The 27,956-nt window shown below is 43.9% G+C and overlaps 1 protein-coding gene across 3 annotated transcripts; it reads left to right on the top strand.

The window, feature by feature from the left end:
• Nucleotides 1-1,007: 1,007 nt before the first annotated feature.
• cep78 (centrosomal protein 78) lies at nucleotides 1,008-27,699 on the top strand. Of its 3 annotated transcripts, none has more exons than XM_034170642.1 (16): nucleotides 1,008-1,098; nucleotides 3,179-3,447; nucleotides 3,577-3,749; nucleotides 4,103-4,175; nucleotides 5,071-5,174; nucleotides 5,646-5,820; nucleotides 6,549-6,662; nucleotides 7,314-7,378; nucleotides 8,641-8,737; nucleotides 8,882-8,996; nucleotides 10,330-10,372; nucleotides 10,615-10,737; nucleotides 13,387-13,464; nucleotides 14,000-14,181; nucleotides 24,169-24,340; nucleotides 26,546-27,699. In XM_034170642.1, the coding sequence occupies exons 2-16, from the start codon at nucleotides 3,186-3,188 to the stop codon at nucleotides 27,155-27,157; spliced, it is 2,388 nt and encodes a 795-aa protein (XP_034026533.1). In that variant the 5' UTR covers nucleotides 1,008-1,098; nucleotides 3,179-3,185; the 3' UTR covers nucleotides 27,158-27,699. The 3 variants fall into 3 exon arrangements, with proteins under 3 accessions (XP_034026533.1, XP_034026531.1, XP_034026532.1); XM_034170640.1 differs by having other exon boundaries at nucleotides 8,855-8,996; XM_034170641.1 differs by lacking the exon at nucleotides 1,008-1,098 and adding an exon at nucleotides 1,131-1,256 and having other exon boundaries at nucleotides 8,855-8,996.
• The last annotated feature ends 257 nt before the right edge of the window (nucleotides 27,700-27,956 follow it).

The following is a 27,956-nucleotide window of genomic DNA, read 5'->3' as shown; positions in this document are numbered from 1 at the left end:
CACATAGCCAAGATATCAAAGGAGTGGCTTCAGGACAACTCTGTGAATGTCCTTGAATGGCCCAGCCAGAGCTCACACCTGAATCTAATTGAACATTTTTAGAGAGATCTGAAAAAGGCTGTGCACTGACACACCCCATCCAACCTGATGGAGCTTGAGAGGTGCAGGAGAAAGGAATGGGCAAAACTGCCCAAAGATAAGTGTGCTAAGCTTGTGGCATCATTTGGTATTTTATCATTTTCCATCATGCTCCTGGCAGCCCCCGGCACGTCCCAGAATGCTTTGCAGTACCAGCAGAGTGCTGGCATCTCACAGCGCATGTAAATAATGACTAAGGAGGATGTGGATGGTGTTGATCCAGCAAATTCATGGGTGGTTATGATGAGATATTCTTCCAAGATGAGAGGGTACTTCTGCCATGTCCCAATGTTGTCTTGTCCCCACTTCATGAAGTTTGCTTACATTGTGCCCTGAGCCGGAAATCTGCTGAAACTGATCTCTCGAATGAGTCATGGACCGCGAGTTTTTTTTAATTATTATTATTTTCAATAAATTAGCAAAAAATTCAAAAAAAAACTTTTTCATGTTGTCATTATGGGGTGTTGGGATTAGAATTTTGAGAGGAAAAAAAAGCAGTTGCACTTTGAACCCAACAACCTTCTTGTTGTTAAGCAAATGTGTTCAACATACTGTTCAATGAAATTCACTAAATGAATAAAAAGCTACCTGAAATGCAAAGAAAATGCATAATTATCTAAAGTTAACTGTGCATAGAAAGCTAATTAAATTTACATGTCGTCAGATCCATAAGTATTTCGACTAATGTTACTTTGCCTCTGTGTAGACCAACAAATGGATCTGATAATGAAGCAATCAAGATGCACATTTAGTGCAGAGTTTTAGCTTTACTAAATGGGCTTAGCATTAAACCGAATTGAATTGTTGTAGATGCTGCTACACGGTAGGTGGCAGTATAGATTCAATTTGCACCCAGTGCGTTTACACTTCATACGACGAAGAAGTGAGTTTCATTTGGCACAACAACGGCGCCACAGAAGCTTTCAAGGAACGTTGAAAGAAAGAATATTAAGTCAAAAGGTACTTTAAGTAGCGTTCAACAGCAGTGTGCGAAGGTTATGTTTGTCTTCGGTTTGCCGTCACTCCTGCAGTTTGCTAGCTCTCTTTCGCCTGTGGTTGCTATGGGCGTCAGCATTGTTGTTACGAACTTAGCGTCTGTCATTGGGTCGTCCTGTGTGGTACCGCCACTTAAAGATCAGTCGCACAAGAGCAGAATAAAAAATTAACACTTTCGTACTTTTCGTCCAGATCAGCACGGTGGATTAGTGGTTAGCACTGTTGTCTCACAGCAAATAGGTCGTCGATTCGATTCCCACCTGTGGCCTTTCTGTGTGGAGTTTGCATGTTCTCCCTGTGTTTGCGTGGGTTCTCTCCGGGTGCTCCGGCTTCCTCCCACATCCAAAGACGGCAAAGGCTATGTACACCATTGACGTGTAAATTAGGATTTAGTGCACTCCTATTTGCCTCACCCCCATCTACACAAATCTGATGTGTACATGCAGGTTAGGAGAATTGAAAACTTTAAATTGACCATAGGTGTCCTGGCGTCCTATCCAGAGTGCAGTGGCCGCTCCAGAGATTTTTTTTTTCTGCAGGTGCTATGGGGTTGCTTGGTGTTTTTATGAGGGTGCTATGGGCTCATGTGTCAGGTTGGTTCTCTGCTACACATCTGCCACATTCACGGGCATGCGTACACATAGCCACATTCTGAACTGCGACAGTCACTAATGACATACAGAATGACCAAAATCACACACACACAAACCAAGGCTACTGTTGAATACAAATATTCACAGACCTACACATGTAGTGTATAGCCTCAGGGAAAAAATGCCAACAGCAGGCAGAGAGAGAAAATCTTTCTGTTGTTGTGAAGCAACAGTGATTTGGTTCCTGTCCAGGGTCTGTGTTCTCTGAGGGTTAATTGCCAGGAGTGACACAGGGTCACTGGTTTGTCCGTCCCCACTGCTGTTCCTCACGTAGTTCTTTAGGCGACCCAGATTTCACTTCTTTCCTATTCCACTCATGGATATTTGGGCAGAAAAAAACAACAATTTCAGCAACTTGAAACTGCACTCACTGCAGTACGACGCCATCATTGATGCTGACAAGCTCTTCCATGCCTTTGTCTCCTCTAGGCTTGACTACTGTAACTTCCTGTAATTACACATATGCAAGACGCGTCATATTTGTGTCATTCTTGGTACATTCCTGACATTCTTGATGTGATTTAACGCATCTGAATAGGTTTCTTAATAGTGCGTGTTGGTGCGTGATTTTCGTGGAGCCTGTTTTTGCTGTCAAATAATCTTCCGTGAATGTCATGCACCACCCTCATTTCGCCTCATGTTGTGGAGGTTGCAAATGAGTGTGTTGATCCGTCTTGATTAGTGGTGATCGTCTCTGACCTGCACACAATTAAACCCTGCTGCACCGCATTCAGTTTCTTTGCTGCAGTATGCTGAAGAAGGACAGTGACGCCAAGCTGGCTAAAAGTCTCTTTATAATGCTCCTCAGCGTGCTTCTGCAGGTGTTCCACCTGCTGCTGCTGTGCCTGATGTTTGGGAAAACAAGCGAGACGAGGGCCGTGTGAAGCCACACATCTGGCTTTCTCTGTCTCTTCCTCCTCTCTGCGCCACTCCATGGCACAGAGCCCAACTAAGCACGCAGTCAGAAAGTTCTTCTGGTGTGGATTTTGAGGAGCAAACTGGAGCGATCTGAATTGTTCAGCAACTCACGGTAGGATGAATATGGGTATGTGTGTGTGGAGACAATTCGCCTCATTCACAACGTGACAGAATGTAATGATGCGCTGTTATGCACAATAGCGCGCAACAACGCGGAACATTATTCTTGACCATTCGTAATGGTTCCTGATAATTCTCCAGCAACACCTGCCATTAATCGTAACACGTGGTAAGAGGTTGCAGCAGTTCCTGAGGACATCTGATACCTCTGCCCCAAATCATCAAATTCGTGATCAGCGGCCAAGAATGTGTACTTCATGGCATTCGTGACTTGCCATCGTTATGTGTAATTGCAGCATTACATTTTCTTTACCAGAGTTCCTCATGTGGCTAAATATACTTTTTTCTTGCAGATTTGAGATGGTTCAAGATTATTCTTGGATTCGACGGCGTGGTTCCCAGGACTTCATGGCATACTATGATTTAGCTTGTGCCAGGCAAGAATTGGTACCACTCCCTGCAGTTAAGGTGAAGCTTGCTCAAGGGATCCTTGACTTCAATGGAGATAGAGTCCAACTGACAGACTGGCCGCCTATTCTCAGCTCCATCTCCATCAACAAGCACCTGCATCATATCGCTATAAGAAGCACATTCAAAGCAAGTCTAGCTTCTGGAGTTGCAGGTAAATGAGAATATCAGCATTATACATTAACTGGCAGTGAAATCATCTGAATTACTTTTTGTGTTAAAACTGCTAAAAATCAAGTTCCAGAATTAAGATGCTGACCAGTTTTGCAAACTACCATTTCAGATAGAAGAAATTACGGATGTGGCTTCAAGAAGGTCTCACCGGTCCGCACAAAGGATATGACATTTAAATTGTGCAAGGCCTTGAGAGATTGTTTGACAGTTTCACCCAACCTCAAGACTCTGCTGCTTAATGGACTTCCCCTGAGAGAGAGGGACCTCATCACTTTAACAAAGGTAAAATGTACTAAAATGGGAGGAAAAAACTGATAAGTACTCTGTCAAAGGTTGAATCGGCAACATTCAGTTTTAATGCCATTCTTAAAGCTAGTAGATTTTCTGATCAAAACAATTTAGTGCAGTTGAAGTACAACACTGAGAATAACTTAATTTACTTGGTTTAGAATAGACACTGCATTTCATTTATATTTGCTTTTTTACTGTGAACTGTGAATGCAGTGAACAGAACATTTGCAGTCTGGCAGTGTATATAATATGTCAGTTGAAATCTTTTGAACAATCTGCACTAAATGGTATTTTGGTCAAAATTGATGCAACCTGAAAATGATAGTGAAAGTATTCTGTTGCAGGGTTTGGCAGAAAGTGTTTCATTAGAAAACCTATCTCTGGCTAACTGTCCAATCAGTGATGATGGGTTAGAGGGTAAGTATTTTCATTTAACATCTGCCTTGATTTGATAATTACTTTATGGTGTTGTACATCTATGAGAACAGCGATATGTTGTAGTTTTACGCATGAACGTGCAGAATTGCAGTCCTCCACTTGTTTAATTAAATTAAATTTAACCTTTATTTAACCAGGTTAGTCTCATTGAGATCAAGATTTATTTTGCAAGGGAGACCTGGACAATTCTAAAGTTTCCAATTCACCTAACCTGTGTGTCTTTAAATGTGTGAGGAAACCTGCATGGGTTTCCTGCAAACACGTGCAAACTCCATACAGAAAGGCCACATGTTGGAATCGATCCCATGACCTTCTTGCTGTGAGGCGACAGTCCTAACCACTAAGCCACCGTGCTGCCCACTTGTTAACTGCAGGAGACTCTGTATTGAGAAAAAGATTTAAAAACAAAGTAGGGAGACTCTGCATTTTAATAGTTTCATACTTTCATTTAAGAATGTACCAGTCATCATTGGCATCTACTTATTGTTCTGAATTTGACGGGTTTAATTTATTATATTTTTTTATTTTTCTGTTCAGTTGAGTTTCATGCAGTAAGATAGGGCCCTTAATCTCTGAAATATCACATCACCAAGGAAGTAAGGCTTTCCAAATTAAATAATAATACTACTAATAATAGTCAGAGTGGTTTGTTTTCATCCCTTAAAAAAGGGACATGAAACTTACTAAAGCACAGTAATTCCCAGACCTTCACTTGATTTATATGTAAAAACACTGACATATAAGGTGAATGTTTGTACTTTGAGCACGTAATCATATGCTTTCACCATTCAAATACTTTTGATGGCCAAATAATGAATATTAATGTCCAAATTCCAGTGGATCTGACTGTATGTAAATCATTTTTATCTTTCAGTTATTTGTCAAAGTGTCAAGTATTCCACAAGAATCAAGACAGTAGATTTTACAGGATGTGGTCTCACTTGGAGAGGGGCAGAGCATATGGCAAACATCATCAAGGTACACCTAACTTAGTATAGACATTAATTATGTTAGTAATTTTAATATTTTTACTGTTTCATGTGTTATATGCAGTCTCCATTTTGTTATACCACTTTTATTTTTAAAGTAATTTACACCACTGTGATTATTTCATTCAAAATGCAATTTCTCGATATATATACACACACACACAGACACACACACAGACAGACAGACATGTGGGCCCGTGAATATTCTATTCTTTTGCTTGTTTCTTTGTTTTCTTTCAACAAACACACTGATTTAGTAGGGTTTGTGATGAATACTTTCAACTGCCAGTACTTATTTTTTATTTTTTGGGTGGGAGGTGGGCTTTTGGAGACAGCTGTGAAATGAGGTATCAAACAAGCTCAGTTGGAGATGTGATGCTCAGGTGTCCACATAGATGTTTCTATCTGTCAAAAAAAAAAAAAAATCTTCAAACTAAGTTTTTGTTTTGTATTTTGATAGCTTCAGGGAATGCAGAGGCATGGCACTGCGTGGGCAGACTCGCTTCGTTACCGACAGCCGCAGTTTGAGGTCATGGGAGGTCTTCGCCGCATCACTCTGAACTCAAACACTTTGATTGGGGACCGGGGTGCTGCTGCCTTTGCACGAGAACTGGCCGAGGACCTTTGGGTTAAAGGTGATTGTACTGTATGTGTCATAGGGCTGTTCATGTTATATAGTGAAAAAATAAAAGTTGTGACAGACTTCGGGCCACATTGTTTTTGTTCCACTTAGGATTTTATAGGCGCGGACCAAATTTGAACTTAATCAGATAAGATTTAGAGGTCCCCCAGAGTGACACATTTTCTTCTCCCTCCATTGGCAAAGCAATGTCACCCTAACGGGAGAAGACTCTGATGCCATTATGTTTCTTTTACAGGTACATGTGATGGGTTCTACAGGGGGTCGTTTTGACCGTTGGGGTTTTACATAATTATTGTATGGCCTTGCCTTACAATATAAAGCGCCTTGGGGCAACTGTTTGTTGTGATTTGGCGCTATATAAAAAAATTGATTGATTGATTGATTGATTCTAATTGCAAAAAGTGGTGGTTGATTGGTCACACAGAGGAGAACATTACTGGAAGTCGTCTCCCCTTTTTTACTTGTTTGGGGAAAATTGTTACTTTGTGGGGGACCCCTAAACAATGTCCGATTACAGTAAAATTTGGCACAGATCTTATTAGTGGAACAAGAACAACATGTGGCCCAAAACATTTTGTACCATTTGACATTTTGAACAAGTCTAATGTGTAGGAAGGAGAAATATGGTGAAGTGCAAAAAGCAAGTCTTTTTGATTTACATTTTATTTATTGTTGTGAATTTTGCTCAAAGTTTTCCTCTGTTTGTGACTGTTTAAACAGCCGTGGATCTGCAGAGGTGTGGTGTGTCCAGTGAAGGAGCTTGTCGTCTGCTTGAGGCGTTGAAGACTAATACCACTCTTTGTGTGTTGGATATCCGAAATAATCCTTTAGTTGGTATGAAGCTTATTCATTTTGTGCTTGTTTTGTACTGTGTAAAGAATATTGCAGCCACGCACAGGCAGCTAGCACATTTTACTTTTCTTTTCTTTTTTTTTAATCTTTGTTACAAATGTAGATTAGTAACATTCCCAATCATTAATCATCTTGAAGTGGAACAAGATGGACATTGGAATCATTTCCATTCACAAGTCAATCCTGCTGTTTGTCTGTCTGTGTATCTAGATCGTATAGTACAGGTATTCCCAAAGTTAGGAATGCTGGGGCCCAGTTTGAAATCTGAAAATAGTCTTTGTTTTTTTGTTTGTTTTTACTACTGATTATGAAATAATCAAATATTTTTTGATAGTTTTAACTTTATTACAAAACTGAAAGTCAAAGACTTTTAGTAATGATAGCTCATGTCCCACCTGCAGTACCATACCACACTTTGGGAACCACTGGTGTATGACCGTGACAGAAAATGCTTTCTATGGTGCATTTAGAAATTAACCAGCAGTTGAGACTGATGTCTGTAACATTTGAGTTTCCTTAAGAAGAAAAGACTCAGGCTTTCTTCACCAGATGGATAACATTTGATGTGATGTAGCGGTGCGTGTGATCGTCTGGGATCTCCTCAACTCTTACGTAATTCTTTCTGTCTTACAGATACGGTCCTTATTAAAACTATAATAGAGAAAGTATTGATGAATGGGGACAGCCAGTCAATGGAGGTAGGTGTATTGTCCCAATCTAAAGGACAATATTATGAATGGAAACAATTTTACATGCAGGTTTTCCATTTGATGCAACTCAAAGCAAAGTTAAAACCGCACAGTTTATTGGTTTAGAGGAAAAAATTATGTTTCAATCACCATTTTAAACCAAACTGATAGCACTGCTCTCTGTAACCGTGAAACCATTATAACAGTAATAATTGTGTGTGTGTGTGTATATATATATAAAGTTGGGACATTGTGTAAAATGTAAATAAAAATAGAATATTTCCTATTAATAGGTGCAAATCCTCTTCAACCTATACTCAATTGAATACACCACAAAGACAAGATATTTAATGTTCAAACTGATAAACTTTATTGTTGTTGTGCAAATATTTGCTCATTTCAAAATGGATGCTCATTTCAGAATGGATGTATTCTGTTTTTATTTACATTTCTCACAACGTCCCAACTTAATTGGAATTGGGGTTGTAAGTTTAGACACCAAAATTAATGTTCTGTGTCACATAGAATGAAAATATGCCATAATATTGAGTTTGGCCACCATTTTGTTTATCGCCCCCTGGTGGAGTTAGCCCACACTTAGAAAAAAAATAACCCCTGCTATAATCTCATTTTTTGGGCCAATCTCCAAGAATCTGCATTCAAAACTTACTCCTGGAAAACTGGTCACAGACTCAGTGGGTGGGTCCTCTACTATTAGAGCCTTGTTCTGAATCCAGAAGTGAGTAGCACCCTTCCAGAAATTTTAGGAATGCACCTGCGCTTGGTTTCAGTGCAGAAGGTTCCGGGTTCAAATCCCACCCCTGCCACATTTCTCCATGTAATGTGGAGTTGCATCAGGAAGGGCATCTGGCGTAAAACCTGTGCCAATTCAACATGCAGATCCACCTTGGATTTGCTGTGGTGACCCCGAGTGCAAACAAGGGAGCAGCCGAAGGGACTTACTTACCTTCCCATACTGATCATAACATAATTTCTGACCTGTGCAGTGCCACTTGTAAACCTTTAGGAAGCCAAGTCAAGTCTGTGAGCGTGCGCTAGTGTCAGTATCACTGTATCTACCACACCACAGAAATGCTCCAGTAGGAAGCCAAGTTTTGTCAAAATGTTAGACATTTAAGAAAAACTCCTGTAAGTTAACAAATTGTGGGATGTAAACTTTTGAGTTACTAACCTTAAAAGATGAGCAGATAAGTGTATGTTGACACTATATTAGTCCCATTTGTGTTCCTTTATCTTCTGTTGTGCTGCAGTATGGCTGGATCAAACCTTCATTACCTGTGCCACAGAGAGTTGCTGGTCCGAAGAGGCGAGCTGTGTTGAGTGCAGTCAAAGCAAAACCCAGGAGAGGTACGTGTGCTCTCACTTTGATGAGTATTATCTTGAGGACTTCACACAGTGACAGCACACAATATCAAGATGTGCATGAAGGAAAATAATTGTTTTTTTTTGGGGGGGGGGGTGCAGCCCATCGAAAGGTTTTATGTCCTGCAGGACCGAATTCACAAATTGCTCCACAAAAGAAGCTGTATTCCCACTGTAGGCATGTGCCTTGGCGTGCTGCTGCACGTGCTGCTGCACATGCTGCTGCACATGCTGAACGTCAGAGGTGAGGAAATGAAGGCTTGCTTTCAAATGATTCTCTTGCTTGTGCAGCAAAAATGATGTGTGGTGTTTGCAGTGGTGGGTACAGCTAACCAAAAAATTAGCTTCGATAACAGATAATGAGCTAATTGAAAAGTTGTCTTTTACAAAGCTAAATCGATAAACCACCCAAAAATTTATCGGAAGCTACAAATAACCGATAACTTCCAGTATTGTCTCCAGTACACTTGCAACTACTAACATGCTGATTTTGAGTTTTTTAACACCACGATCGCTTCTGGTGGCATCAAAGGTGACTACAGACCCAAACAATAAGTCAGCACTTCTGTCTTTGTGCGCCCTGCCCACTGCTGGAAGCTCCTGTTTACTACATAACTTCCAGCAGCGAAGCAGTTGAGAGGAGCAGCGAAGATCAACTCCCTACTCAGTAGCAGCGTTGCTGTGATGCGGAGGTCTTGGAAAATAAAGCAGTGCTGACTTATGGTTTGGTTTATAAATAAAATGAATACTGATAGAATAACTCCATTAATGTTAATTCTGTCATTTGTACAAACTTAAAATATGACATGTCTTTTAATGTTGAATAATGCACTAATTCTGAAATTTTGTAACAAACACAGACATATGGCAAAGGATTATGGGTAAAATGTGCCTCCGCTAACACTGATTGGTTGACTCATTCATGTGACCAGTTCTCCTTTGCCTGCAGAGGATAGAGCGGTTTCTTCTGGAGCCAACTCTTCTCTGTTTATGGAGGATAGAACTGTGCATCTACTATAAAACATTTAACAGGTAGGTACTTAACTGATTTTAGATTTCATAGATGTTTGTAACTATTCAGCTTTGTTTACCACGTCTGCAGAAATACGTTAGCGGTCTAGAAATTATTGGACCAAAACGTATCGGAAGATAATTAGTCCGATAGTGGTTTTCAAAGTTATCTGAAAAGCTAATCGATAATGAAAACATTATCTTCGATAATTAGCGGATTAGTGGAACTGTGCCCACCACTGGGTGTTTGACATGTTTTGTGTGTGTGTGTGTGTGTGTGTGTGTGTGCATGTGTGCGCGCGCACATGCCTGTACATGTGTAAAGGTTTTGCTGAGTACAGTGCATCTTAGCCACACAGGTGTGATAACACACAACATGATTATTACAACCTTCAAAATGTATATGTGATTTCACGCAGTTCAGATGTATCTTGTTAAATAAAGATCCACCAAAGCTAACTTAAATAACTTTCTGTATTCATTAAAAACATTCTCCAGATACTGCAGACTTGGTATTATTATCAGTAGTAGTAGTAGTGGTAATATGTTGGATGATTTTGTTGCAGGGGTGTGTCGCTAAGAGTTGCTGTGGACCAGAAAAGCATTCAAGTGAGAGTTTGAAAGATTCAATACATTGTATTATGTTTTAGAATATGCTTGATGTAGGCATCGGTGTGTCTGCTGTTTCATATCATTGATGTAATTGCAGCTGGCCTTCTCATGTAGAAGATAGGCCAAATTTCTGAGAAGAACAAATATATGGAGTTTATTTTAAAATTTAAATTATACTTTATACTAATCTTGATTTAGAAATACATGGCTTCATCCATATATATATATATATCCTTCAGAGTGAAACCAGTGTGAAGGTTACTGTGGAATCTGGTTCAGAAGAGGAGGAGGAAGAAGTACTGAAGTTAAAGCCAAGGTCGTCGTCTGTGGGCATCCCGGACAGAATCCCTGAGAGTCTACAGGTCAGATGCCATGTTCTGAAAATGCACTTTTAAAGGATAAGTTAATTTTCTACAACTTGAGTCCTATTAAAATGTTTCAGAGTGCACTCTGTTGTTCCTTTAAAAAAAAAACTTTTTTTTTTTTGAAAACAGGATTTCTTGCGTTTGTAATAGTCAGTAGTGAGAGGCTGACTGGTGTAGGAGGTAGTCAGTAGGTCCAAAAGTAGGAGGCGAGTTGCAGTTAATCATCAGATATCTGAAGACGGATGCAGTTAAAATATTAGTGACACATTAAAAAGCTTTAAAGCCCTGGTCCCACCAAATAATGAAGGCTGATGAGCCACGCAGCATGTTTTTTTGTTTGGTTTTGTTTAGTTTTTTTTTTTTTTTTTTTTTGCTGTGAGAGGATTTATTCAACTATCGTGGGAGAATGGTGGCTCTGAGAGGCTCTTAGAGGCAGTATCCTCAGTTAATAAGGCTCATCTCTGAGCATGGCACTAAAATTTAGCTCCAACAGCGCGGGGCAGTTTGTACGAGGTACTACGACAACTAGCGAGGATTATAGAGGCATGTGTGTGGTGCAGACGAGGTTGCTAAAAAGCCCATTATCCGAGCACCTGGCAACTACGCGGACTTGAGAGGCTATTTTTGGAGCAGCTCAGCCCTCTTGTGCACACAATTCCACCTGTTTTGTGCGCTGGACGCTGTATACAAAATAATTGTTTTGGAATGGATTAATCATTTTCTGTCAAACCTTGGATGCTGAAAACACCTCTCATTGCTTCTGTAATCACAGAAGACCGTTTCATCTGGACGCTTTTTTCTTCTCTCTCCTGCACCATGAGGAACATATTTTGGAACAGCTTAAAGGTAACTATTTTTGCGCTGCAAGGTGGGGCATATAGCATCTGGGTTGTCCTTCCGTCTGTCTGTCCGTCCGTCTGGCTGGCTGCAATTCATCGCCGCAACGTAGCTCGGCACCTATTGCTCACAAAAACTTCATATTTGGTGGGTACATGCCTTGGAGAAGTACTTTGCATGGGTTCAAAGGCCAGGGACCTTGACCTACTTTTCAAAGTCACCAATGGTCACAGCTGTCAAATCCTTCGCCACAACATTGCTCGGCACCCATTGCTCGCAGAAACTTCATATTTGGTGGGTATATGCTTTGGAGGAGTACTTCACATGGGTTTGAAGGCCGGTGACCTTGACCTACTTTCCAAGGTCACCAGTGGTCACAACTGTCAAATTCTTCACCTGAAATTTGTTTGCCGCAATGTACCTCGGCACCTATTGCTTGCAAAAACTTCATATTTGGTGGGTACATGCCTTGGAGGAGTACTTCACATGGGTTCAATGGCCAGTGACCTTGACCTACTTTTAAAAAATTACCAATAGTTAAATTTGTTCCAAGGCTACCGACTTTTTATGGTCACTGTTGGCCACATCCTCCAAATAAATGTAATGTCAATCTCCAATTTTTCCACTGTGTATCCCAGTTTACATCTAACACATGAGGGTTCAACCAAATACCTACCCAACACGTACATATTACTGCACTTTACATGGAAAATAGTACTGCATGCGGGGCATTTCGTGACGAATGTCTCTAGTTTAATATTTTTATAGCTTGGTAAAACAGTTGCATGTTCATTCCCAGCTGTATAAGTATGTCTATGATAGATTTAATAGCTTGTTAATGGATCAGATGAGCTCTGCTGTGTTTGCGCACTGATGGAATGACTGGCAGAGAACAAGAGCGCACAAAAGAGCGATTTTGCAGACATAACACAAAGTTAAAAGTTGGATCACGGTGACTGTAAGCCGTGTAAGAAATAAAGGAAAAAATTTTTTTTTCTTTATTTCTTTATAAAAAATAAAGGGTGTATATAATTAAAATAGCCACCTCATTGTGTTGTCTTTTTTTTTTTTTTTTTTTGGAAGTGATCCACAGTTGTGGCAGCGCACACTCACTCAGTGCAGCATCTTTTTTTTGGACTGCGTTTAAAAAATGTGACATCTTGAATGGATGCTGTTAATTGAAAACCCGTATTTTAAAGGAACTAAGTGTGGGGAGTGGCTGGAGGTTTGGACCAAACCCATGCCTAAACGTGCACCAACGTTGCGTTACCATGGCGCTACATGGATCAGATGTGGCTTGACGTGGATCATATGCGGCGACACGAGCCATTCGAGAATGGACTGGGCTCAAATGACAGGTCGGTCATGGCTCACTAGAGGCTGATACCTGGCACATGCGAGGTACAGAGAAGCACATAGAGGCGCCTAAGTAGTGGATATGTGATGGCTTAAAACATGGATCATTCTTCAAATAATCGCTGACACACACCCATGCGTGGCTCATTATTCTGGCTTATTATTCGGTGGGACCGAGGCTTAAATGCATTTCGTCTGTGAATACTTTCTGGATGCACTGTACAATAACTCTTTAACTTTGTCCAATAAGTTGAGCACCACTTCCAAACGGTAAAATATCCTGGACTTTGCATGTCTTTGTGACAGTTTATTAATAGGTTTAATGTTTGCTCTCATGCATCAAGGTGGAAAAATGGTTTTCATTACCTTCAGCTAGGAAAGCCAAAGTTTTGGTTGAAACACTTTTTGCTGTGCTCATCTTTCTTTTGTGTGTTTACCGCTTTTACCCTGCAGATGGAGCTAAAGGAATGTCAGTTAATGTTGGCAGAGGAACGCAGAGCCAGGCTGAAAGCCGAGTCAAGGCTCATAATGGTATTGATGCGACCTCACAAACATATGTATACATTATTATTTATCTGCTTTATGTCATATTACCCAGTCTTACTTATTTAATGCAACATGACTTTTTCTTTAACTTTTATAAATTTCTTTAACTTTTTATAAATTTCTACAGTTGCAGTACAGTCTTTGCAGTAATTGCTGTGCTTGTACAGATGAATTGTGTTTTGAGGGACAGTCTAAGTCATAATGGTTGGAAATTCTAATTCTAATAATTCACTTCTGTGTTATTTATAGATCCCCAAATTAAAAACGTCACAAAGATTTTTGAGAATTGTACACTATAAATTGTGTGTGTGTTCTTAGCCTTGTTCAGCATGGAAAAATAATTCAAATATTTAGTTTGTTCAGAAAGCTGAAAAGTATATTCCTGTCAGTATTCTTTCTTAATGTTCAATTAAGCCGCTAATGCAAACATTACTACCTGCGGTACTAAAGTAAACTAAACAAAAGACAGTTTTCATTAAAAAAAAATATATTAAAATTGTTTTCTTGTACTTTTATACAGAGTGAGGTGGAGATTGACCGTCTACGTAACATGAATCGCTCCCTTTCTGAAGCTCTTGCAGCTGCTGGCTGTGCATCAACAGCAGTTGCTTCAAGTCTTCTTGAAGATGAGGCTGTTGCCAAGGTTATTGAGAGCTCCTTTACCAAATTCCGTGCCCTCCTCGAGCTCCTCGAGGTTGCTGGGTGAGTAGTTTTCAAAACTGTCAGTGCATTAAGTCTGATATGCCTTCTAAGGAATTATCATATTTTCCAGACAATAAGTCAGGGTAGTTTGAAGCAAAATATAAATATAATAGTTTTGAATGAATGACAGAACACTTTATTATCGTCAGTTGTCACAAGGTGGCAATAGTTACTTGCGTAACAAACTGTTCCTGCATAAGAGAAAGACATACTGTGATTCACACTCTACAGCAGAAGATGGCAGTAATGCAACCATTAAGTAGTGGGATGGAAGTACCAGTATATGGGTACAGGACTATCAGTCAATAGACTGGGGTTCAATTCCAGGTCTGTGTTTAAGGCTACCTTTGTGTTTTTGGACACTTTATCTGCATCATCCTCATCCACCCAGGTATAAATGGGTACCAGCCTTGGCTGGGGAAGAAACCTGCGATGGAGTGGTGTCCTGTCCAGGGACAGTTGTACACTCGTCTGCTTTATGCTGCTGGTATAAGGTATAAGTGGTATAAGCCCAATGGTTCTTAGGCCCTTTATCGGAAACATACAAAAAAACGTAGGAGGGGTTTGATTTTAAAAAAATTTAGGCAGGTTAAATGTGTCCAAAAGTACACAGTACTACTATACCAGCATGTTACTTATCAACTTTTGTTATAATGCTGCAAACAAAAGATTTATTTTGGAGTTTCTTTTGGGAGTAGGAGTATATGGAATCACCCTGTCTGTGTGTCTACCCCTGAGTTTTGTAAGCACAAGTCTTCCTAAACTGGCTGGTGGATTTCAAATAAACACTGAATGGTAGCACAGCATATGAACATATTCATGAAGGAAAGTAATTCTTGTCCGATGTCTTTTAGAGAGATAATTGTGTTCATTTTTAAGAAATCATATTTGTCAATTAAATATGTAAGCCAACCTGTTGGCCTCTTTAATACAAAGGTTGAGCAGTTTGTTAATTCATGTGTTTTATCACAAAAGATTTACAGTGGATCACTGTATTCTACTTCACTGTATTCTACTTGATAGGCTGGAGAATAATTTTGGGATTACTGGGAATGTCCTTGCATGGTTGACATTATACCTAACCAGTCGTTGTATGTTTTGTACAACAACATTACCTACAACCTTGGTGACATGAAATATGGGGTTCCTTAGGCCTCCTATTTTTCTTTCATTATATAGCACATGTTGTGGCACTTTGGAATTACCTTTTACTATGCTGATGATGTTACTATGCTCAGTTATACATGCCAATAACTGCTGGTAATCTCATACACATAATATCCTTAGAGAATTGCCATGTGTCAGTAAAAAGCTGGATGTCCAGCAGTTTCTTATTTTTAAACTCAGACAAGACTGAAATGATGGCTCTTTGTCCAGCAAGACATTGGCATCAGTTTGATCAGCTAACTCTTAATCTAGGCTTCCGTGTCATACACTGGCAAAGTGAGGAACCTTGGGATGTTTTTTGATCCCACGTTGTCCTTTGACCTACACATTAGAGATATTACGAGAAGTGCTTTTTCCACCTACGAAATATAGCGAAGATTTGTCTGTCTGTGGCTGATGTAGAGACCCTGATCCATGTGTTTGTCTCTTCTAGACTGGACTACTGTAATGTTCTAATTTCTGGTTTACCACAGTACAGCATTAGGGGTCTTCAGTTGGTTCAAAATGCTTCTGCCAGACTCTTGACAGGAAGCAGAAAGCTCAGCCACATTACACCCATATCGGCATCTCTTCACTGACTTCCTGTCTCTGTGAGGTTGGTTTTTAAGGTTCTGCTATAAACCTAAAATTATTCATGGACTAGTACCTCCCTACTTAGCTGACCTAATTAAATCCTACGTACCTGCCCGGACTCTACGTTCTCAGCGCGTAGGACTACTTTGTGTCCCAATGGTGAATAAAAAGTCTGTGAGCCACAGAGCCTTCTCTCATTGTGCACCTGTTTTGTGGAATGATCACCCTATGAAGATAAAACAGTCAGATTCTGTAGAGGTATTCAAGTCTAGACTTAAGACACATTTATTCTCCCTTTGGTATGGCTAGCATACTGGCATAGTATGGAACTATGCTTCCTAGCCTTTTTAATTCATTTTATTAGTAATGTTTCTGTGTAGGCTCTCAGTTGTCCAGGTGGTCTCCATAGTAGAGAAGCTTGAATCTTCGACTGGACTGGGTTGCTTGACGCGAGGACGTTTCGCTTCAAATCGCAGAAGCTTCCTCAGCTAAAATTCTTTCTCTGGTAGTCTGACTTCTGTCTTGACACTTGTAGAGAAGAATAAACAGAAGCCACAAAAGCTGGAGTTTTTAAGCTAACCAGACCCCTCCTACCGAGAGGCAGACTGCTATAGGCTAGTGACTAAACAATAGCTCTAATTAGCAACTGTTGTGCTCTAGTTAGCACCCTCCTAATGACAGGGCAGCTGTCCCTCCGAATGATGGGACGGTCCCTCTCCTAATGGCTCCCTTGACAACTCTGCTGATGATGTGAATGACTCATTACCATGACCAAAAGACTGAAACTGCTTTGACCTGAGTACCCCATTGTAAACAGGGGACAAAGCGTGTCTCAGACCCCCTCCCCAGTTAAGGTTGGGTTTCAACTGTTTCACATAGAATGCCTCCTTGACCCCTCTCTCAAACCATTTCTTCTCTCTGGCTAAGATTTTAACTTCCTTGTCCTCAAACGTGTGGTTAGTGTCTTTAAGGTGGAGATGAACTGCAGACTGAGGTCCACTGGCGCCCTCTCTGCGGTGCTGGTATAGCCTTTTGTGTAAAGGTTGCTTAGTCTCACCTATGTAGTGTTCGTTACAGTTTTCCTGACATCTGATAGAATACACTACATTGCTCTGTTTGTAACTAGGGATCCTGTCCTTAGGGTGAACTAATTTCTGTCTCAAGGTGTTAACCGGTTTAAAGTAAACTGGGATTTTGTGCTGTCCGAAGATCCTCTATAGTTTTTTCCCCTACTCCTGCTAAATAAGGGAGAGACACTCCTCTTCTTCTTGTCTCCGTCTCCTGTCTATCTGGTCTCTTTGTTCTCTGGGACTTCTGCACTTTGTCCAGGGACCATCATGAGTACCACATACTGTGAGGGCTTTCCGGACAAGTTGTTGTTCTTTAGCCCTGCCCACTGCAGTCTGCGTTTGGAATGGATATTGCCGTGGGAACAGGTCCACCGACAGCATGAGGACTGCTGGATGACACCTGCCTGTTGCATAACTGCCTGTGTGGACTTCTCATCAAATATATATTCTTTTGTTCTTATGTCATGTTGTTTTGATTGCCTGTTTTCTGTTTCTTCACCTTTGTAAAGCTTTGTAAAAACCTTGTAACTGTTAGAATGGCTGAAGTATTCCAGAAAGGGCCAAGAGGGTGCAGGGTTTCTTTGCAGCCACTGACTCCAGCAGGTGATTTCACTGATTAACATCACTTTTTTTTTTTTAACTTAGATTTTATTGAATTTTAAAACAACAGAACAGTTAGTACAGGACATTCTTCATAATGGTACAAACAAAGCAAACACTTCAAATTATACTTTCACATTAACAAAAATTCCACTGGTTGCCATCGCAATTTGAATATTTGTAACTGAAGTCTTAATAAATAAGTTATCTTCTTCATATAGTAAAGTTCTCTCGGTTTTTGCACCCAAGTGTTGAAAGAGGGTGGTTCCACTTTCCTCCAAGACAAGGTGATACATTTCGATGCTGTTGTAAACAAAATGTGCAAGAGGTATGTTGTAGCTCATCCCTCCAGGGGGAGTGACACCAAGTATTGCCACTGTTAAGACCCTTGGTATTGCAACACGGAGGATCTGGTTGATTGCCTTACTGTATATATCTCATCCCAAAAGCACTATAATTTGGGACATGACCAAAAAATGTGTGTGTGATTGGGAACCTCTGTGCTGCAATTTCTCCAGCACAAACTTGGAACATTAGGAGTAATTTTTGTGACAATATCTGGGGTGATTAACATCACTTTTGTTGTGTGGGCCACTGAAGAGGAGGTACTGCTGGCCCACCACCACTAGAGGGCGCCCTGCCTGGAGTGCGGGCTCCAGGCACCGGAGGGCGCTGCCGCCTTACAGGAGCAGCCAGGACGACAGCTGTCATCCATCACTGGAGACAGCTGATCCCAATCAATACGGAGGTATATCAGCAGGACGGCATCTCCACCTCATTTGCTGAGATATCGCCATACCAAAGAGGTAACGACTCTCAGCCGTTCGTGTGCTTATACATAAGTATTGTTCTGTACGTGTTTTGCAGGAGTACCTGTTTAATCTCAAGACAGCAGGAGCTGGTGACTGGGAGCTAGGACTGCACTCCTTTTCCCCCTGAGAGATAACTGCTTACTCTGCACATTCTTGATTGTTGTTGACGAGAGGTGGAGGTGGACTCTCCACCCTCCGTGTTGCTGGGTGCAGCCGCATCCACACCTGACTGTTTCTGTTTCCTGCCAGCAGTACCGGATCCGGCGAGCGGAGGCAGTGGCCACCTGGGAATTCGGGACTTGGCGGCTCCAGTATCCCCGGGGTCCGGTGGCAGAGGAAATCGGGTTGGTTCCGGTTCAACTTGGACAGACGTCTCCTATCGTCGAGCCTGCCCACACGACACCTTTGAATTAGACTCAATCTCCCTATTGTTATCAGTTGTATTTGTTGTGCCTTTTTTCACAACAGTAAAAACAGTGTTATTTGATTCCTCCATTGTCCGTTCATTTTCGCCCCCCTGTTGTGGGTCCGTGTTCCTACACTTTCACAACAGGATATCTCGGCCAGCGTCATGGATCCCGAGGGGCGTCAACCGGCTGTTGAACGGCCAATGGAAGAACAGGACGCGCAGGCGTCCGCAGGAGGGGTAATCGGTGAGTTGCAGTGGATCCTCACCGCTTTCACGACTCGGTTAGATTTGATGACCGAGCAGAATGTCCTCCTGAACCGCAGAGCTGCGGCTCTCCCTCCCGTAGACCCTGTGCGTAACGTTGACGTTCCACTGGTTGTTCAACGACCTCTCCCACCTTCCCCGGAAGCATACATAAGCCCCCCAGAGCCGTACGGAGGCTGTGTGGAGACGTGCGCAGGTTTTCTTATGCAGTGCTCGCTCGTCTTTGCACAGCGTCCAGTCATGTACGCGACCGATGCTAGTAAAGTAGCTTATGTAATAAACCTGCTTCGCGGCGATGCACGCGCTTGGGCTACAGCGCTCTGGGAGCAGAATTCACGGCTCCTTCTGACATACGATGGGTTTGTAAGGGAGCTCAGAACCGTGTTCGATCACCCTAATAGAGGCGAAACCGCTTCAACCGTGCTACTGTCAATGAGACAGGGGCGCCGGAGCGCAGCTGCCTATGCAGTCGACTTCCGCATTGCGGCTGCGAGATCCGGCTGGAATAGCGCTGCCCTCCGCGCCGCCTTTGTAAACGGACTGTCTTTGGTTCTTAAGGAGCACCTGGTGGCTAAGGACGAACCGCGGGATTTAGATGGGCTCATCGATCTTGTCATACGGTTGGACAACCGGTTAGAAGAACGTCGGCGGGAACGAGACGAAGGGCGTGGCCGGGCACGCGCCGTCCCTCTCCCTTCCGGTTCCGACCGGCTCCACCTTCCCCACGCTCCACGGCCCCTGCGCTCCGTGGGGCCACAGCTCCCCCTACTGACGAAGCTATGGACACGAGTAGGGCAACATTTAGGGCACCAGATGCACAGAGGAGACGGGCCCACGGAGCTTGTTTTGTTTGTGGTGCAATAGAGCACCACATGAGAGACTGCCCCGAGCGGTTAAACTCCAACGCCCGCCCCTAGAAACTGGGCTAGGGGTGGGCCGAGACATCCACGTGGGACACACCCACATTGCCACACGACTCCCAGTTACGATCCTTTATGAGGACTCAACCCTGAAGGCCCCAGCACTGGTGGACACGGGCTCTGAGGGGAATCTGCTGGACAGCAGATGGGCCAGGGAGATAGGGCTCCCTCTGGTGGCGCTTACCTCGCCTGTACAGGTTCGGGCACTAGATGGCTCCCTACTCCCTCCGATCACGCATAAGACACCACCTGTAACTCTGGTGGTGTCAGGAAATCACCGGGAGGTGATCGAGTTTTTTGTGACTCAGGCCACTTCCCGTGTGGTTTTAGGATTTCCCTGGATGTTGAAGCACAATCCCCGGATTGATTGGCCGTCCGGGGTAGTGGTTCAGTGGAGCGAGACCTGCCATCGGGTGTGTCTAGGTTCCTCGGTTCCTCCCGGCTCCCAAGCTAAGGAGGAGGTCAGAGTCCTGCCCAATCTGGGGACGGTGCCGGTGGAGTACCACGACCTTGTCGACGTGTTCAGCAAGGATCTGGCTCTCACACTGCCCCCCCACCGTCCGTACGATTGTGCCATTGATTTGGTTCCGGGCAGTGAGTTCCCGTCCAGTAGGCTGTACAACCTCTCACGGCCTGAGCGCGAATCAATGGAGACCTACATCCGGGACTCATTAGCTGCCGGGTTGATCCGGAATTCCACCTCCCCGATGGGCGCAGGTTTCTTTTTTGTGGGTAAAAAAGACGGCGGACTCCGTCCATGTATTGATTATAGGGGGCTGAACGAGATCACGGTTCGCAACCGATACCCGTTGCCCCTGTTGGATTCGGTGTTCACACCCCTGCATGGAGCCAAGATCTTCACCAAGCTCGATCTTAGAAATGCGTATCATCTGGTTCGGATCCGGAAGGGAGACGAGTGGAAAACGGCATTTAACACCCCCTTAGGTCACTTTGAGTACCTGGTCATGCTGTTCGGCCTCACAAACGCCCCCGCGACGTTCCAAGCCTTGGTTAACGACGTCTTGCGGGACTTCATGCACCGGTTCGTCTTCGTATATCTAGACGATATACTCATCTTTTCTCCGGACCCTGAGACCCATGTCCAGCATGTACGTCAGGTCCTGCAGCGGTTGTTGGAGAACCGACTGTTTGTGAAGGGCGAGAAGTGTGAGTTCCACCGCACTTCTTTGTCCTTCTTGGGGTTCATCATCTCCTCCAACTCCGTCGCTCCTGATCCGGCCAAGGTTGCGGCGGTGAGAGACTGGCCCCAACCCACAAGCCGTAGGAAGTTGCAACAGTTCCTAGGCTTTGCTAATTTCTACAGGAGGTTCATTAAGGGCTACAGTCAGGTAGTTAGCCCCCTGACAGCCCTGACCTCACCAAAAGTCCCCTTCACCTGGTCGGATCGGTGCGATGCCGCATTCAAGGAGTTGAAACGGCGCTTCTCGTCTGCACCTGTTCTGGTGCAGCCCAATCCTAGTCGCCAGTTAGTGGTTGAAGTGGACGCCTCGGACTCAGGGATAGGAGCCGTACTGTCCCAGAGCGGGAAGACCGACAAGGTCCTTCACCCGTGTGCCTATTTTTCCCGCAGGTTGACCCCAGCCGAACGGAACTATGACGTCGGCAATCGAGAGCTCCTTGCGGTGAAAGAGGCTCTTGAGGAGTGGAGACATCTGTTGGAGGGAACGTCCGTGCCATTCACGGTTTTCACTGACCACCGGAACCTGGAGTATATCAGGACCGCCAAGCGGCTGAACCCCAGGCAAGCCCGCTGGTCACTGTTCTTCGGCCGTTTTGACTTCCGGATCACCTACCGTCCCGGGACCAAAAACCAAAGATCGGATGCTTTGTCCCGGGTACATGAAGATGAGGTCAAAACGGAGTCGTCGGATCCCCCGGATCCCATCATCCCGGAGTCCGCTATCGTGGCCGCCCTCACCTGGGACGTGGAGAAGACTGTCCGGGAGGCCCTGACACGAGACCCGGACCCCGGAACCGGACCGAAGAACAAACTCTACGTCCCACCAGAGGCCAGGGATGCAGTTCTGGACTTCTGTCACGGTTCTAAGCTCTCCTGTCATCCTGGGGTGCGAAGAACCGTGGCAGTCGTCCGGCAGCGCTTCTGGTGGGCGTCCCTGGAGGCCGACATCCGGGGTTACATCCAGGCCTGTACCACCTGCGCCAGGGGCAAGGCAGACCACCGCAAGACATCGGGATTGCTACAGCCGCTGCCCGTGCCTCATCGCCCCTGGTCTCACATCGGCCTGGATTTTGTCACGGGTCTCCCGCCGTCCCAGGGAAACACCGTCGTCCTCACGATAGTGGACCGATTCTCCAAGGCGGCCCACTTCGTGGCCCTCCCGAAGCTCCCAACGGCCCAGGAGACAGCGGACCTCCTAGTCCACCACGTCGTCCGTCTGCATGGGATACCATCAGACATCGTCTCCGATCGCGGTCCCCAGTTCTCCTCGCATGTTTGGAGGAGCTTTTGCCGGGAACTGGGGGCCACGGTCAGTCTCTCGTCCGGGTATAACCCCCAGACCAACAGACAAGCAGAACAGGCCAACCAGGAGATGGAGCAGACCCTACGCTGTGTGACAGCCGCGCACCCGACGGCCTGGAGTACCCACCTGGCTTGGATCGAGTACGCCCACAACAGTCAAGTGTCGTCAGCCACCGGCCTCTCCCCTTTCGAGGTGTGCTTCGGGTATCAACCCCCGTTGTTTCCGGTGGTTGAGGGGGAGGTTGGTGTGCCCTCGGTCCAGGCCCACCTACGGAAGTGCCGTCGGGTGTGGCGTGCCGCCCGTTCTGCTTTGTTGAAGGCCCAGACGAGGGCGAAGAACCATGCAGACCGGCGGCGGGCCCCGGCTCCCACGTATCGTCCTGGGCAGGAGGTGTGGTTGTCCACCAAGGACATTCCCCTTCAAGTGGACTCCCCAAAACTGCAAGAACGATACATTGGCCCTTACAAGATTCTCAAGGTCATCAATCCCGCCGCAGTGAGGCTCCAGCTTCCGGCCTCACTACGGATCCATCCGGTATTCCACGTCTCCAGGATTAAACCCCATCACACCTCACCCCTCTGCACTCCGGGTCCGGCGCCACCTCCTGCCCGGATCATCGACGGAGAGCCGGCCTGGACCGTGCGCCGGCTCCTCGACGTTCGACGAATGGGCCGGGGTTTTCAGTATTTGGTGGACTGGGAGGGGTACGGCCCCGAAGAACGCTCCTGGGTGAAGAAGGGCTTCATCCTGGACCCGGCCCTCCTGGCCGACTTCTGCCGTCGCCACCCTGACAAGCCCGGTCGTGCTCCAGGAGGCGCCCGTTGAGGGGGGGGTCCTGTTGTGTGGGCCGCTGAAGAGGAGGTACTGCTGGCCCACCACCACTATTTGTTGTGCCTTTTTTCACAACAGTAAAAACAGTGTTATTTGATTCCTCCATTGTCCGTTCATTTTCGCCCCCCTGTTGTGGGTCCGTGTTCCTACACTTTCACAGCAACTTTGAGCAAATGGAATGAGTTCATCAGTTTTTTCCTTACCACTGTCGCCTGTGTGCTTGCTCTAGGGGTTGGTAAAGTTAGACCTTACTTGTGTGAAGCACCTTGAGGCAGCTTTGTTGTGATTTGGCACTATATAAATTAAATACATTGAAGTTAAATTGAAATTTATGACCACAGATATGTGATACTGATACATGCATGCTACAAGTGTGACACAACAGATGATATCTTTGTATGAATCTGTTCATAGATCTTTAGTTTGTATTGTATTTTTGGGGGGGTGTGGGGCACAGCTAAAGACAACATAACTGTTAAAAACAAACTGAGCTCTTCCCCTGCTAATAACTGCATGAAACACAATATAATGTACTTATATTTTTCTTCTTTTGTTTGTCTTTTGAGGAGAAAATGGTTTCACCATTTTTGGAAGAAGTATAAAGTAGAACATTGAAATAAAAATCAGCATTTTAATATTAGAGTACAGCAACACTGTACAGTACCTTGGTTTTTGAAAGACCCTTGAGTGTTTAGTATCACCCTTCATTCGTTAAATACAGAGTTAATAGACATACATTCTTGTACTTTATGCTTTTGTAGTCATGACTGAAAATCATTTGCAAACTCTGGACCTTCACATTAATTTGACATTTTCACTTTATTTCATTGTTTTTAGTCTGGGACAGTTGGCATCAATAGCTGGGATTGAAAAATCTGATTTTCACCCTCTGGGAAGACCTCAGCTGTCCTCCACACTTGGAAAAGTGCTGCATGATCCAGGGTCTTTGTCAGGAAGCAGAAGAGCAGTGTGTCAGGATGTACAGGCAACGACTGATTCATCACCTTTGGTAAGGATGTGTATCTGATTAATGTGTATCTGCCGTGTGTGTGTGTGTGTGTGTGTGTGTGTGTGTGTGTGTGTGTGTGTGTGTGTGTGTGTATACACAGACACACACAAAATATTAATTCATTCAGTCTTTTTATTTTTGCTGAACTTTGCTGCCTTAGTTGTCTAAATCACTTATGAGTCCTTGCCATCATGCTAAACTCTGTCCGAGACTATATCTGATCCTCTGGCCTTCTGATCATTTGTATTTATTTATTTATTTTAGGTGGTAGGTGGGGGTTGTTGACTGACTTGGTACACCAATCACTGTAAAGTTTTAGGGGAGTAACCTTGTTGCTGCTGTCCATCTCTACTTGCAGAGTTCATTCTCAGCAGAATACAGTACCAGCTACTTGCTGCTCAACAAGCAGTGCAGTCTGGTTACACACCCAAGAAGTCAAGTCATTTACTGCATCCTGGCTGTGCTAACACTCATTGAACAAAGATCTGACTATCAGTTGTGCTTACAGCCTGTGGATTTTCACAAAGTGTTTCATTCAGTTGATCAGGTTACTTTGTGTATCATCCTGAGTGTTTGAAGGATCTGCATTAAGTTGCTGGACATCATATCAGGCCTATACACAGGCACTGCAAGTGCTACGGGGTGTGTAGGCAGCATCTGATGTTTCCCAAGTGAAGTCTGGCATTCATCAGGGATCTGTTCTGGCTCCGATGCCTACTGTTGGTGAGAAAAGGTTCACTGACCCAGACTTTTCAGGCAATGCTGTGGTCTTTGTGGAATTAATGGTTGCCGTGATGACCTGCGCTTGAGACACTGTGAAAGGAGTCAGTGTGTCAGTGTTTGTGGTTATCATAATGAGGAATGAGATCCAGGCTTTCATTAATATTCTAGAATTTGGTAGAACATATTGAAAGATCTGTCAATCTCAGCAGTGGCATTTGCATTTGTAGGACCTTGGCCTTTGAGATTGGGAGATACATCGGAAGACCTTGTGGAGACTAGCGGTCACTGGACAGAGGTGTTTGGTGGTCCAGATATCTTTACCAGAGAATAAAGGTCCCAGACATTGGTGTCGTGGTGCTTCCTGTCTTACTGTATACTTGTGAGGTCTCATTCGACAATATTTTGGTAACGTTGCAATGACTTTGGGTCAAACGTGCATTACTTAAACAGAACCATGTGAGGCTAACTACCTGCTTTCTGAGGGAACATCAGGCACAACACTTGGGCTATGTGCTGTGCTTCCCACAGTTTAATCCAGCATAGAGGTGCCTCATAACCTCAGTATCTGGAAAAGGCCAAGGGAATGCCCATATATTTTGTGGCTATGGTAGATAGATGTGGGGATGACAGAGTTGTTTGCCTGGGTGACTCTAGAATGATTGTGTAGTATGGTGGATGGGCAGCACGGCGGCTTAGTGGTTTGCACTGATGCCTCACAGCAAGAAGGTTGTGGGATCAGTTTCCGGCCTGTCTGTGTGTAGTTTGCATGTTCTCCCCGTGTCTGCGTGGGTTTCCCCCGGACACTCTGGTTTCCTCCCACAATCAAAAACATGCTTATTTATGATCTGCTCCTTTCTCTGCCTCTGACCAAAGCAGTGTTTACATCTGGAGTTGGTCCCTGGGTGCCAGACTGTGGCTGCCCACTGCTCCTAGTTGTTGGATTGTGTTTAACTGTAATTAGGATGGGTTAAATGCAGAGGAAAAATTAGCATGTTGAATTGGCACAGGTTTTATGCCGGATGCCCTACCTGATGCAATTCCACATTACATAGAGAAATGTGGCAGGGGTGAGGTTTGAACCTGGCACCTTATGCACTGAAACCAACTGCACTAACCACTTGGTCGCCACCCCTGCCCAAATAATGACTCACACAGTACATACGTACTTTGCTATTGCAAGAGTTACTGCATTGTACACTAGGCATTTCAGCCATGACTTGCCTACATCTTGGTTGTGGTACTCCTGATTCATGACTAGTGAATATAGGATTGAATATAGATTTACTTCCTGAAGAGAGTAACTCTATGCAAACTTTTGTGTACAATACATTGAGTTTCATTTGTTGTTTCTTTTATGTTGTCTATGGATTTGATATGTTCCAAATGTGTTACATCACATTACCATTTTAATGAGATGATTTGTATTTCAGAATTTGTCATTTAATCCTTTTTTCTCAATAAAATCTTCTTTTCTGTCTCTAGATAAGTGGCACCCTTTCAGCTCCTACACATGGTGTGGTTGACATCTTCACTTCTAGGTCTCCACTCCCAGTCAGGGCATTCTTGCATGAAGACAGGACACTAGACGTGCCTTTCAAGCAGGCTGCTGGACTTAAAATCAACCCTTGTGTGGAGAACAAAGAAGAACCAGATCAATATTCAAAGCCTGATACTCAGCAATACACAAGATCTGAGTGCCATTTCCACAGGCAAAAACCATTTTGCAATGTTTCCCTCAATAAAACTTTTCAAACTCAACAAAGCCACCAAAAGAGTAAAAGCAAGTCTCGCCAAAGCTACAGCAATTCCCATCATAGAGATGGTTCCCATGGATACAGCTTCAGTGACAGTGGCATTCATAACCATCCTTGCAGTCATGCTTCTCCCAGCAAAGTTTCTCGTGGTAACTTGTCCCTTCTGTCAGGTGTTGTTGATGTTATGAGTAAGAAGGTGATGTCTGAGGAACCTGGAGTGTCCAAGAGGAAGGATGGGACAAGGCCAGTGACAGCTGGCCAGTCAGAGTCACAAGGACAAGAGGAAACTGTGTCCACAGAGAAAAGAGACTGGAGCAGATCAGGTTCCCGGGAAGTTTGAGAGAGCGGAAAAAACTCACAAACTGTCTTCTTAGTGCCTGCTTCCTAAAAACAAAACAGATCTGGTGGAAACAGTAATCCGATACTATTTTGTAGCTGTACTGCAGAGTGTCAATAAAACTAGCATAGAATCTGTTTGGTGTTCATTAGAATGTTGCATGATTTTTTTCTCCCCTTATTACTTGTATCATCTGATCACAAAGATCAACATTGTGCAATGTTGACTGTTTGTGTTCAGAACAGAGCTCTCAAGTTGAGATACGCTGAATAGTTATTTTCCACCAGATCTTGTCTTGCAGGTCATAGCCGTGGAATGTCATGCATTAGCATGAGAGAGTGACTGTGACACTGTTTTAAAGCGTGAGACTCACACCGATTGAGTGAGAGTTGAGAGCTCTGTCACAAGTAATCCATGCTGCACACTGGGCAGTCATAAACATGACACTACTTGTTTGTATTGTGTAATCACAATATAGTGATATAAGTGATTATGTGTTTATCACATGTGCCTTTAGTAGCAATTAAATCACAGGTATGACAAAATTATTTTTGTTCAGTAGATGAACATTCAGTTGGGCAGCGTGTGTGGCCAAGGGGTCAATGCACTTGTTTCCAGAGCACAATGTTCCTGGTTCAGAACAACCCCTGCCTATTGTCCATGTAATGTGGAGTTGCAATAGGAAGGGTCTCCAGTGTGAAACATGGTCCAAATCAATATGCAGATCCATATCTGATCATCTGTGGATAAAGGGAGGAGCCGAAAGAACTGACTAGATGAACATCATACTGACACGACTTCA

Source organism: Thalassophryne amazonica, chromosome 5 (assembly GCF_902500255.1).
Source record: "Thalassophryne amazonica chromosome 5, fThaAma1.1, whole genome shotgun sequence".
NCBI lineage: Eukaryota > Metazoa > Chordata > Actinopteri > Batrachoidiformes > Batrachoididae > Thalassophryne > Thalassophryne amazonica.
This window is presented reverse-complemented; position numbering and strand designations above follow the sequence as displayed.

What these genes read in the sequence shown, in the direction of transcription:
- cep78 (XM_034170640.1), top strand. Translation starts at nt 3,186, where the DNA reads ATGGTTCAAGATTATTCTTGGATTCGACGGCGTGGTTCCCAGGACTTC. An exon ending in ATATGGCAAACATCATCAAG is followed by an intron (nt 5,175 to 5,645) that starts GTACACCTAACT and finishes GTATTTTGATAG; the next exon opens with CTTCAGGGAATGCAGAGGCA. An exon ending in GAATCCCTGAGAGTCTACAG is followed by an intron (nt 10,738 to 13,386) that starts GTCAGATGCCAT and finishes TTTACCCTGCAG; the next exon opens with ATGGAGCTAAAGGAATGTCA.